Source organism: Cydia pomonella, chromosome 18, assembly GCF_033807575.1.
Source record: "Cydia pomonella isolate Wapato2018A chromosome 18, ilCydPomo1, whole genome shotgun sequence".
Classification (NCBI taxonomy): Eukaryota; Metazoa; Arthropoda; class Insecta; order Lepidoptera; family Tortricidae; genus Cydia; species Cydia pomonella.
In genome coordinates this window covers 6,847,458-6,861,277 of record NC_084720.1, presented here as the reverse complement: position 1 = coordinate 6,861,277, position 13,820 = coordinate 6,847,458, and the positions used below count along the sequence as shown (strand labels likewise).

General features: G+C 35.3%; 1 protein-coding gene across 2 annotated transcripts in view; it reads left to right on the top strand.

Annotated features, from left to right (window-relative positions):
* LOC133527987 (mRNA decay activator protein ZFP36L3-like) overlaps positions 1–13,820 on the top strand; it is a 36,067-nt gene that overhangs the window by 18,685 nt on the left and 3,562 nt on the right. The window contains exons 1-4 of one of the 2 annotated variants that reach the window (XM_061865222.1): positions 9,441–9,931; positions 10,741–10,903; positions 12,096–12,265; positions 13,074–13,252. In XM_061865222.1, coding sequence (XP_061721206.1) covers positions 9,905–9,931; positions 10,741–10,903; positions 12,096–12,265; positions 13,074–13,252 — 539 coding nt within the window. In that variant the 5' untranslated portion in view covers positions 9,441–9,904. Of the gene's footprint in view, positions 1–9,440; positions 9,932–10,740; positions 10,904–12,095; positions 12,266–13,073; positions 13,253–13,820 lie in introns of those variants that run through there. The other variant, XM_061865221.1, reaches the window with a different exon arrangement.

Genomic DNA, 13,820 nt, shown 5'->3' with positions numbered 1-13,820 from the left:
GTGAGAGTAAAAGAGAAAGATCCCCGCAATTTGCGATTTTCGGTTTTCGCGGTAGGCTCCCAGATCTTCGTTCTCAACAAATTTAACCCACTGCCTGCATCTGAAAACATACAGCCTTGGTTATGTACAGTTTATATTCCAAGTGTTTGCTAATGAGATGATCAACTGATTATTTAGCGCTAATATGCATCTATAAATCAAATCAAATATGTTAACATAATGACCATTAATGCATAGATGATAGATAATTTTCCACTGAAAATCTTCGACGAATTAATTTTATGTCATATTGCATGCAAGTTCTCAGGAAATTTCACATATTTTATTTAATTACTTACACTGATATACAAATAAACATACAATTATCGATAGTTTTAGTACATCCCTAGTTCACAACTAAAAATAATATAAAATATCAAATTTTCGATGTGTTTAAAGCCTGCTGCACCAAAATAAGGTCAAAAGTATCTAAAGCAATACGTACCGGTCTTTATCCAAGGGAAATTTCGCCATAAAATCCCTTTTTTCGTGATTTTCTCGAGGCTCGCTTGCCACATATTTCACACTTAATAAACCGTTTTCTCGGTGGCATTGTAACAAACTCGTTCTTTACTCTGATCACGGTTCACTATTTTCGATATTTTCACTAAATAATAAAGAAATTGCACGAAATACCCGAACAAAACATTGAAGCCTTCATAACAAACAAAACAATTAGGCTGACAGTTGACTTGATGTAAACTTGACAGAATAAATAGCACTGACGTTTTATTTTTCTTCGTTGGCAAAGATTTGCGAAACAAGTTCCATACAAAACTTATTTTGTTCCTAGTTGCGTCAGCCTGGTATTTATGCTCACTTAATGAAAATCGTCTTGTGGAAGATTATGGTTTCCTTATATTATTATGAATATTCATCTCTGTTATAACCGCAACTAAGTTGTTATTTTTATGACAGCATTATTAATGTATGTATGTACTTATTTCCTAGGTGTTTAATACATTACTAAGTAAGTGGTACTATTTACTGAAGAAGTATATAGGTATGACGTCAGAATTTTAAATGGAGGTTTTAGATTCCATTTCCAGCTCGCGCATTAAGTAGGCTCGTAGTATCGTTTGATATTTTTAGAATAGAATAGAATATAAATCATTTATTGTTTACCGTGTACGATGAAATACAATGTTATGTCACAACGGTAAGCAAAGAACGTTGAGCAAAATGAAAATTTAATACGCACTTATGCGCGACATGTGAACATCGGTATAACTAAGTCTCATATTTTTAAGTAAATAAGTATCTTCTTATTTAAAGCAAAATTGTTAATTACGCATCATCACAAATCGCCTCTTACTGATGATTACCTTTTTTTTCAAACTTTAAGCGTCCTATATGCTTTTTATTAAGTATGTAAATATTGTTAATATGTAAAAAAAAAATCGATAATATTTTTTTCTGCTCTACTTAGTTGGGTTATAAGTTCTGTCACAAAGGTTTTGACTGATAAAAAGTAATACAAAGCTTTTAATAAAAAAAGTTTGCCATGAATTTAAAACTTGTTTTATACTGATAAAAACGTAATATAATTAGTTTAAAATTTTGATCCGGACATAATTTACTACTTGTTTATTTTGGAATTGACGTTAGACCCAAATACGCGGCTGGATTGTGATAAATTTTACTTTACCAAAGGGAGTAAAAATCGGTATCACATTAAGAAAATAGGTACAATCGTTTATTTTTATGAACCTACTTTATTATACTGTTATTTTATCCCTTTGGTCCGTTTTTATAACTTATCACCTGTAATTAGTTTTCCGACAAGTCTGTACTTCAGCTAATACCCTTCAAACTTAGTGTATTTTTCAGAGATACGCAAATTTTTAACTGCCATCCTACGAGTACGTTTGGTAAAACACGTACAGTTACAGTTAGGCAATACACGTAAATTATATATTTTAAGAAAGACAAAAATTTAGCTTTTGTTTTATGTAATATTCAACCATATAAACAAGAAAAATCAATAATTAGGGATTAAAATCACCTCGAACAGGTCGCGTAATTTTTTGGCATGATTTTTTATCACATTTTTCTGAAATTTACATAGAATTGTGTAAAACTGAGACTACAAATTAAGTTTAATTACAATGTAAGTAATTCGGCATTAAATAAGCTTTCAACCCATATATATGAATAATAAGCGATCTTAACCTATAGCTTTTTATCAGTCATAACCTTTTTGACAGAACTTATGACCTGACTAAGTAACAACACAACCGATGTTTGAACTTGAACCCCGACTTTCACCACCACACACATGGAAGGTGAATATTCTGCTAGCCCTTAGGGCATCTTACCTTAAAAGTCGGCATGACTAGTAGGTACAAATATAGCATGTTCATAATTACTACTTAGTATCATAATCCGGTTGTGTAAATTAAATTACTGAACCTGCCATTTTATAATGGCCCAATTAATGTTGCGGAATCTTGTTGTTACTGCGTTTTTAATTAGGTACCTATACTTATATATTGTTTACGGTTTCTTATCCTTTTTTTATCCACTTAGGTACAGCGGCCGAGGTGATCAAAGATATCTGAACACACCCTCTACCGCCTTGACAATAGAGTCGTGTTCAGATTGTTCTGAGTGCCTTGGCCGCTCCTATATATCTGATGGCAGCTGTATCTATTACTAATAGTAGAGTTAAATCTTTGTACTTTAAATGCGAAAGTAAGTCTGACTGTCTATCCGTGTGTTATCTCTTCACGCTTAACCTTTTGAACGCGAAGAACCCCTAAAGGCGTCGTTACTAGTCGTGCCCACAGCGCCAAGGACAACTATAGGTGTCATGACGTACGCTGTCAAAGTAACCTTCACACTTTCAAGTAAGGTTTACATTAGCTCACTTGCACCCGGGAACTTGCTGGCGTTTGAGTGATGTTTGTGGTACGAAGATAATGTGAATTGAAATGAAATCACCTTTCCACGCATAAGAAGTGGCGGGCTGAAGCTAGTTATAACATTAACATACTAAATGTAATTTGATGTTTTCGCTTACAAAAATCGACGAAATATTATGAAATTCTATTAAATAAGACAACACAATTATATGTTTTCACCTTTTGAACGCTTTATGTCATAAACATAAATATCACTCAAACGCCAAGCTCCGGGCGCACGAACTAATGTAAACCTTACTCGAAAGTGTGAAGGTTACTCTGACAGCATACGTCATGGCACCTATAGTTGTCCTTGGCGCTGTGGGTACTACCATAGTTACGATGCCTTTAGGGGTTCTTGGCGTTCAAAGGGTGAAACATTCTGCGGCCAACACACCCCATTGTTTGATAAAATAGAAGATTATTTGTACACAGGGTTCAATTTTGTATGCCGACCATTAAAGTCTATAAAAGTAAATCGTACGATATCGTACTACCTAGTCCGCTGTTCGTTATCTCTAAGAGATAGATACATAATTATGCATAGGTAGGTACTTTGTTTTCTTTAGCATCAGAAATAACTTCGCAGAAGTAAGTTTGTTGTTCCAAATCGGCCACTTTTTGCGGTAAAATTTTCATAAGATAATGCCATTATTATTAACAATTAAAGAGCCTGATAAAAACTGCACGAGTACTTCCGTGGAGTTCTTTCTAATGCTAAAAAAACGAAGTCCCTAAGGCTTCTGCCTGCTAGATAAAAAACTATCCTGCGTCCTTTCCCTCGCCTCAAACGAACACCATAATAAATTTAATCTAAATCGGTTCAGCGGAAATATTAGTAGCGATAAAATAAAATTGCCCCGTCCGTCTTTCTCTTTTGAACTACGCAACGAATTTACCTAATGCTATCAATAATTAAGTAGGTTCATAATTCGTTAAGGGTCTGTGTAAATTGGTTAGAATCTACATCGCACCAGTGCGAAGCTAACCTGAATACGAGTTACAAATCAAATCAAACAACAATGAAGATCTTAAGCAATAATTTATTCACAACACATCCTTGAAATAAAACAAAGGTACTTAACCTAAAATCACTGAATTAGCAAAGTTAATTGCCTTCTATGCCGATTTTTCAACCCTTTGAAAACCCAAGCCATACTCATCACACAATTTTTTTTTTCTGTTTTTTCTCAAACCGTGTGCATATTTTTGTTTTTATAAACTCCTAGTATTCACGAATATCAATGTAACAGCCAACTCACAAACAACAAATCACTTATGACGAAAACTAAAACTTATAACACTTACCTACAAATGTATGTGTATAACATGTCAATAACAAACCAATACCAGATTTTTAAAGTCTGAATGACACTCTAGGTTTTCAAAGGGTTAAGTCCTCATATTAGTCACGAACGCTGGTTGTAGCCATTTCTTCGAACAGCATTCTCTTTAGGGTAGTTATAGTAAGGGTAGTAGGTGCCTGTTTTCCTATTGTACACCAGATACGGCGGCGGCCCATTGTACTTATTACTATACTTTCCATACCCATAGTCTACACTCGAACCCGGCCACTGACGTCTGTAGGAACTTCGTTTAGATTTCTTGGAATGTTTAAATAACTTTTGTAAGAGTTGGAGATTGTAGTCCTTTTCATTGAGTGGTCGATGAGACTTTTTGGTTAGTGAGTTTTTTGAGTCACTTTGGTAGGCCGCTGTCAGATGAAGAAGGGCGATTACTAAGAGAATCTGTAAAACAAATAATGAAAATTAGTCATTATCTAACTGTATATTATCGCAGGAAGGAGATACATTTTGATAATTAAATTAGGCCTAGCCTAGAAGCTGTACTGTTTTGATACCAAACACTCATTCCCAGAAAAAAAAAACCATTAAATTGCTTAGTCGTTTATCGAATAGCCCCAACGATTGGCTTTCCCTTTGAATTGCTTACCCGTTCATTTGACTTAGATCTAGGAAGTTTCCCTTTCAGAGATACCGCTAAAATCAAAGGGTATCCCCTTCCTAATTAAAAAAATTATGACATCAGTGCTGTCAACGCGCTAGACAACCAGTCCTTTACTTTAAACATAAATAAGTCAAATTTGATTCTATTCTTACGAAGAGAAAGTTGAAAATGGAATAAGCCTTATAATTTATAATCGATAAGCTAAAGGGTTTTGTAACGGCTTTGGTATAAGAAAAAAAATACGAAATACCCCTTCCAAAACCCTCGAAGAAGATACCGGATGGGTCCCTGATACCAATACATTTTAAATTTAAGGTAAAAATCATGTTAAATCTCAGGGTAATTGTCAAATGGAAATCAGGTAAAGTCAACTATTAAGTCCTTATTTAAATAATATCAATAGGATAACATATACGTATAAATCTAATTAAGCTAATGATACAAAAACCATACCTTTAACAAAAGCCGCTTAAACAGCACCATAATATCACTATTTTAAATGTCGTTTTTGAAAAGAGACAAATTCAGGTAAAAACAGAGATGTACCGAGAGCCACTGAAATAGCTTTGAACTTGACTTTAACATTTATACTGCTTTACCTTTTCACTGACCCACTAAGTCAGAACAAAGAATCTGTAGAGACGTCTAATGTTATACTTATGGGTGACACTCGGACACTGCACAGTGGATTTTGGGACCCGAAAAAGTGACATGGTTCAGTTTATCACAAAATCGAATAGGCCTACTTACATGCACCCCGAAACAAGTTAAATTTTTTTCTGATAACTTGTAGTTTTTTTTCTAGACGAATTTCACAAACGCTCAATACGACCCCGGAAAATTGGGAAAATTCTTTATATCGACAAAATGATACAGCTTAGCCAAAATCTGATGGTATAGTATCTTAGATATAATAATCTTCTATATGTGAGCTTAAATTGGCACATCAAAATGTAATACTTTAGGAGAAAATTCAATTTCCTTAATTTTTTTTGTAAATTTTTTTTCAAGGATGTCCTATAGTTTGGGGATTCCTTACAAGCACAGATGTATAGCTCTTTGCATGTTCTACTTGCTTAATTTTTTTCGTAACCCCAAAGAGCGGTCGTTCCGATATTCACAACTTTTAAAAAAAATGCTAGGGTTGCCACATTTCTTAGGAAAGTTGGCGCCTGAAATTTCTTTAAGAGCAAAGCACACCAAAGCACTTTGCATAAATGTTTATTTGTGTGTGGACTGTAATTATGTTATTTTGCTGGTATTTTTAACCGACGAAAATCAAAAAAAGGAGGAGGTTCTCAAATCGACCATATGTTTGTCGCTTTTTTCTTTTTTATGTTTGTCCGAGGATAACTTCGTCGTTTATCAACCGATTTTGATAATTCTTTTTTTATTCGAAAGTTCATACCACGAGGATGATCTCATATAAATTTCAATAAAAACAAACAACCCTAAGTGACTTATTGTTGATTTTGTGAAAGAAGAAACATTTAAACATCGTATATATTTTGTCAAAGCTTTTTATTCAAATATTTACATTACATATTATAATGATTCAGTAGAAGAAACTGATTGAGCAGTGTAACTGAACTGATTGTGTGTGTGTGTGTTTCTTTTACTATGAAGATTAATAATAAATTTTATTTTACTATGAAGATTAATAATAAATAGTAAGTACTTTATGGTTTTACTTTTTTTTATTTTTTACGTCTTACATAATTGAATTGCAACACGGTGAACATTTTGGTAGTTATATGATAGTTTCAAGTGTATTTCTGATGATTAATAGCACTTTACTTTAAATTGGAGTACCATGCATATTCCCTATTATTTTAAATTTTTGTGACAACCCTAGGCGCGGAAAACGAATAAAAAAATGGAAAACCTTTTATTTCAGAACGACCGCTTTTCAGGGATACGAAAAAAATTAGGCAAGCAGAACATGAAAAGAGCTATACATCTGTGCTTGTAATGAATCCCCAAACTATAGGATATCCTTAAAAAAAAATTACAAAAAAATTAAGGAAATTGAATTTTCTCCTAAAATATTACATTTTGATGTGCCAATTTAAGCTCACATATAGAAGATTATTATATCTAATATACTATACCATCAGATTTTGGCTAAGCTGTATCATTTTGTCGATATAAAGAATTTTTCTAATTTTCCGGGGTCGTATTGAGCGTTTGTGAAATTCGAGCGTTTGAAAAATTGTTTCGGGGTGCATTTAAGTAGGCCTATTCGATTTTGTGATAAACTGAACCATGTCACTTTTTCGGGTCCCAAAATCCACTGTGCACTGTTCAGTACCCCTAGTGTAAATATTTTCGACAGCGAAACGTGACGTACGCGTTTGCGTTAAGTGTCATTTTGTATGAAATTTTTGACTTTCCAAAACGTCCCGCTTGGCGCGCTGTTCAAAAACCCATACAAAATGAGACTTAACGCAAACGCGTACGTAACGTTTCGCTATCGACTAAAGTTACACTAGGGGTACTGTACAGTAAGTAGTTGACAAAGGAATCCTAAAAACCTAAAGGTGATATATTTTTGGCCGGTAATGTACCTATATCTTAGTTTGAGTATGTTGGATGCAGATTGGAATTAAATTAGTATCTAAGTTTTTTTTAACAGAATATATGACTATTAAAGATATTGATTAGGTATGAGATTTTAAATATGACAATCTTTTAGGTTATGAATTTTGATTGTGGATTTTAGCTAATCTTCTAAATACTCAAACCTAAAATAATAATATCTAAAAAGTCAGGTACCTTTACTAACAAATATACCTACCTTAGTTGATGAAATTACTTTAACACCAAACATAAAATTGGCGTTTTTGTAACAATGGGCACGATAGCTGACGTGTTTAAGGCTCTAGCGGTTGAGTGGGTTAAGTTGTCTAATCAACAACAAGTATATTTTTTTGGAAATACCCGGTTTTGAAATGGTAAACAAACACATGACAAAGACGCAAAAGTCACGCAATTTTTTAGGTATTACCGTTTTTTTCCTCGTGGCTTCTAATTAATGTGCGGAACTTTGATAATAGTGTCACGTGATCGTGAAGTTAAACTAATCATTGATATAAAAATGTAGACAAAACAATTCAGCCGATTCCCCATTCTAATAATTGCGCTGCGAAGTATTTGCGACGATATTTGTTATTTTGCTTGATTTGATTTTGTTTTCCTCTTTCCTCATTAACTTCTAAGAAGTACCTATTATTTAATATAATCGAAAATAAATGTTAATGTTTAGAACAAAACAAAGTGTTGATCTAACCTCAATAACTTTAAAAATAAATGGCAGTCGGTAAACTTCGATAGAAAACAGATAGATATTATCAATTATTATTTAGAAGGATACCTAATTATTTATCGAACATATATTATACGAGTATGTATGTACACGATATGCCATCCTCAATTAAGGTTGCAAATATGGAATATCTTAACATTTCCTAAATGGTATTTTTTTAAGCCGTCCATAATATCCCTTATTCCAAAACCCTTCGTGGGCCACTAGACCCTCAACTCCCCACAATAACCTTCCCGTTCTTCTGCCCAAGTTCAAAACTTTTAGGTAGCATCTAGTGGTTAGCTGAGGTTTTTATAAAACCCTGACACTCTTCCTGATAAAGCAGCAGAGCCAACGAAGTGCTCAAAAATATCTGAACACGCACTCTAACCCCTGGACAATAGGCGTGTTCAGAGCTTGATAAAGAAATAACATAACATGAGTAAAACAGATTATAATTTATAATTAAAAACAGAGGATTTTTTTTTGTTGCTTAGCCCACTGATTACCAGATCGCCGGACGATATCAGCCGGTTAGTCAGTGGTAGGTATAATAGAATGCTAGCGAGCTTTAACTAATCTATGTCTAATAAGAAATCGTTCAATTTGTGTCAAAATAATTGAATACTAAATTTCGACGTCTGGTAGCGTTGAAAAGAAGTAAAAATACTGAATAGCTACTCCACAGATTTGTCAGATGAAAAGTAGAACAATTAGCACTCACTTAAGGAGAGGCGTCGCTCCATTTCCCTAGAGTCGTGACTTAGTTTCATTATTTACCTACCACTTTTGTGAGCTATGTACGCTTAGGCTGGGCTGGATATATCGAAAATTAAAAATAAACTTGTTAATTAATTATTCATTTTATGAAAACAAAGAAAACGCAAATAATACATTTATGTTATTGCGGTTGGCTAGAAGCTAGATATTTAGCTTAAAAGAAGTTAGGGTCCCTAACAAATTTAGGAGTAACCAACAGGCTAAACTTATTGCTAAAGAGCGATCTCTCTTCTTTAACATTTGGGTACGTATGTACGTATCATTGCAACAGACAAGTGTACAAACAATACAAAGCAAGCGTAGAATGTTGTGGACTTACCTTACTTAATTAGGCACCTATCTAATATGTATTACCTACACAATTAAGTTTTTGCTGATGAATCAAGTGAGCGTTTTTAATCTTTGACTTGAGAGACAATAATTGAGTACTTAAAAAATCCTCAATGCAATGAAACGGATGAACCGATTTTGCTAAGCATATGTTTTAGAACCATCGCCAAAAACAAAAACATCCAAATCGATTCATCCGTTTAAGAGTTACGGAGCCACAGACAGACACATACACAATTACAGAGAGGTAAAACTCGTTCTGATCATGCTCCTTTTGCGTCGGGTGTCAAAAACTGATTAACACCGAAGGTACCTAAAGTTTAGTATTGCAGTTTGATTATCACACAGATTAAGAGTCTTTAAGACCAACATCATTAGATTTCGTCCGGTTGCATTAAATACCGCAAGTCCATTCAAACAGGTGTCATCGGAAAACCCATTATTATAACAGGCTTAGACATTGCTGCGATTTGTTGACAACCTGTTAATTTTGCAATATCCCTAAATGGAGTCAATAAATGCCCTTCACCTTTGCATAGGGCTGTAGTTCAGTTACTGCAGGTGACAGGAAATACCAAAAATGGAGTTTAGACTTTTTATTGTTTCGGTAAGTTTTATTCACCTACTGATATGTTTCACGGTGGCAGCATGGTTGTATTTTTATCGCCTGTCACCATGCCTGTCACGTTCTAACAAGTATGTAAGTGCGAAAGTGACATGCATAGTGACAGGCGATGAAAATGCAACCATGCTGCCACTGTAGCCTAGTGTCTGTGTATTATTAAGAGGGAAGAATAGCTTTGCTACCTTAATGAAATAATGGTACTTTTTCTATGAAACTCCATTTCGGGAGAACATTTTTCACTAACTAAATCTTAACAAATCACTTTGATTTTGATGTCGATCGCTTCAGCATAATATATTCTAGGTTTATAGGTTTCGCTTTTTTTAATAATTAAAAAAAAAGGAATTAACCTACATATAAAAACCTAGTTTTTCATTGTATCCATAACATACTAAAAATCATGGAGAATGGAAAATATTTAGAAGTGGAAAAACGTAAGTACCTTGATCTGCTTAACTTTACTTACGGCCCGATTCGAAGAATGAGATACGATAACTATAAGTTCAGGTTTAGATAAGTTCTCATTTAGATATCGTTTGTATGTCGTATAATTGACAGAAGTAGCTCGATTCGGGCAACCAATGTCACTTTGACGTCAGAAATATCGTAGATAGATCTTATAGGGATCACAGCGGAATCGAAATAAACGTTAATTTTGACATGACGTTTAGTTATCGATCTTTTAGAGATCTTAAAGTGTCTTAAATCATTCTTCGAATCGGGCCGTTAGTATACTTTCATTAACAGAAAATACATTGTGTTAGGTATTTCTTACATGAACTTTTTTCCAGCTGGCATGCCTATGCTGCCTGACACCGCCAGCCCTCGGCAGCATCCATCTGCTGAAGGCAGCAGCGGTAGCTAAGGGCGCTGCCCTACTGAAAGCGGCGGCAGTGGCCAAGGGTGCGGCCTTATTAGGCGCGGGCGCGCTTATCAAAGTCGCGGCTATTAAAGGTACGACCTTTTAAAAGGCAACAATATCTTTTCGAATCTAAAGAAATAACGGTAATTTTTTCATGGAATTCCATTTCGGGAGAAAACGGTTTCCACTAACTAATTCTTAAGAAATCACTTTGATTTTGATGTCGGGATAATATATTTTAAGTATATAGGTTTACATAGGTAGGTTTCGATTTTTGGAAAAAATTTTTTTTTTTTTTTGCAAATGGAAATAAAGGAAAACCTATAAACCTATTTTTCATTGCGTCCATAACATTGATGTGGAAAAAATATTTTCTCGTTTTGTATTGACGATCAAGTGGTATACTTCTCTGTTAACTCAGTGTTACTTTATAATTCAATCTAGTGATATATATCATTGTGAGACCAAGATCTTAAGCACTACTTGTAAGTACATGGGTGTGTAATGTTTAATATAATCATTAATAAACTATCATACACTTGCTATGCTGCCACTGGGTATAAAATTAAATGGCATAACATAATTTTTATTCAACGTTATTTTTGTTTTATTATATTATAATTTAATCTAAATCTCAATGGAAAAAAAATGCCTATTTAAATATAATTTTAATGAAGTATAAAGACACATAGTATAATGCCTTTTATTATATAATATTTTCATATGACGTTATATTTTATACAATTTTAATAAGTATAAAGATATATTCTATAACACGTATTGATGTGTTGTTTATATAATAATTGTACGGGGTCGCAGTTCTAACCTAACCTAACCTAATTGTTAGATATTCGATTCTGTGGGGATCGCAATTCTACTCTAACATACTTTTTGTTGGACATCTATTCGATTCTGCGAGGTCGCAGTTTTAACCTAATCTAACGCACTTACTTGTATTGGATTCTACGGGGGTCGCAGCCAAACAAACTTTCCTGGGGGACTTGATATAATTATACCATAGATTCAGGTTGAGATTACCTATATCAAGAATGACATTATGCATATCGTTGATTACTTAATATAAAAGTATGCCACATATTTCATTATTCCAAATAACGGTATATCAAACTAAAATAATTATACCAAAAGTAATTAAATGAAATGTAATGCACCCCTTGCACATATTGTACATTGCGTCTGCCTCCTAACCTTTCACGTACAGTGTACTAGTACTTTGTAATACTTATATTCCGTCTTGATACAAGATGTACTATTTTTTTACAGGAGCAATCAAAGGCGCGGCAGCCAAAGGGGCAGCTATCTTGGCAGCAAAGGGCGCCGCAGTGAAGGGCGCACTGGCAATTGCAGCCAAGGCAGCTGACATCGCCGTGCACAAGCTACCCCCTGTCCGACCACCACCGGTAGTGGTGCAGCCGGTCCCCGCGCCAATCGTGGTAAGAATAAATACGTGAACAGATACGCGATCCTTACAAGTAGATTCTTTCGAAAGAGCAAACGTTAATGGGCCAACTATCTTATCGGTGAACGATTGAATCGGGGGGATTGATTGTTGTCTTGCACTTATTTAAATATTTGTACGCCAATAACACTAATTAAAAGTTTCATTTCTATACTACCTAAAGGTTGTCTGGAAGAGATCGCTCTGTAGCGATAAGGCTGCCTGTTGTTTACCTCTATCTTCATGTATTATATGTGTTTCCATGAACGTTTGTTCTGAGGTTGTGCAATAAAGAGGATTTGTATTGTATTGTAATTGTAACACCTAAAGTCGTCGTGCCCTCAACGCGAAGATGTCTTGTAGTTGTTATGGCGAACGCTGTCAATACAACCTTCATTTTTTGCGTAAAGTTTATATTGGCACGTAGCGCCCCTGATCTTAGTATACGAGTGACTTTTTGTTAGACAATAACCGTAAATGTATACCGTCAAACGGGGTGAATAGGGACATAACTTCAAATGAGATTTACCTGGCAATGTCTTAATATTTATCTTCTCTCTTCCTTGTCGTATCCTCATGGCTGAGAGACGTGACGACTGTGGATACTCTTCACCAGTGCACTCCAAACCGCTCTAACAAGGGCCCGGTGCGTGCTAATATCTACCCACACAAATTCTGTCATTCGATTGAAAATAATAGTACATTTTTTATGATATAATTTGTGTGGGTAAATTGCCAGGTAAATCTCATTTTAAGTTTTGTCCCTATTCACCCTGGTTGATGGTACCTAATCTGTTCCCTAGATCCCAGCAAACACCATCGCAGTCAAGACGGCCCCCTCCCTCCCCCCGGTGCTGAGCAGCCTAACCTCCCTATTGAGTTCGGCCCACAGTGCTGTGCAACACAAGGTTGACGCCGTCACCAACGCCCTCCACCCTCCGCGCGTCATCGCTGCGCCCATCAGCGCGCCTGTATTATACGAGTAAGTATATGTTTGTATAGATTATATTTCGTCACTTCAGTTTTCAGATATAATTCATATAATACATTCACCAGTAGTATACATTTACTATCCGTTGGATAGTAGTCACACAATATTTAAAGACATGTTATTACTTCTAGGTAAATTAAAAAAAAAATGTAGTCGCGGTCCGGTCCGGCAGGGCGGAGCGATTGCGGTCGCTTGTTTGATCAGTTGGTTGAGTTGTGCGTGTTGTCGTGTTAAAAAAATGCTGCCTCTTATCCCTGCGGAGTTCGGCCCACAGCCCATAATAGGCGTCTTGTGCTATAATTGTCCTATTAGCAATTGCCGTTTTCTATCACCGCACCGCTCGCCGTCGGCAGGGTGTTCGATCATTCTCACACCCTAGAACCTAAATGGTCGCGTACTGTGCGGTTTAAGAGGAATTTCGGCTGTGGAATGAGCTTCCTGCCGAGGTTTTCCCGAGGGGCTACACTATGGGGTTCTTCAAAAAAGGAGGGTACAGGTTTTTAAAGGGCCAACGCGCATGTAATATCTCTGGTGTTGCAGGCGTCCATAGGCTACGGTG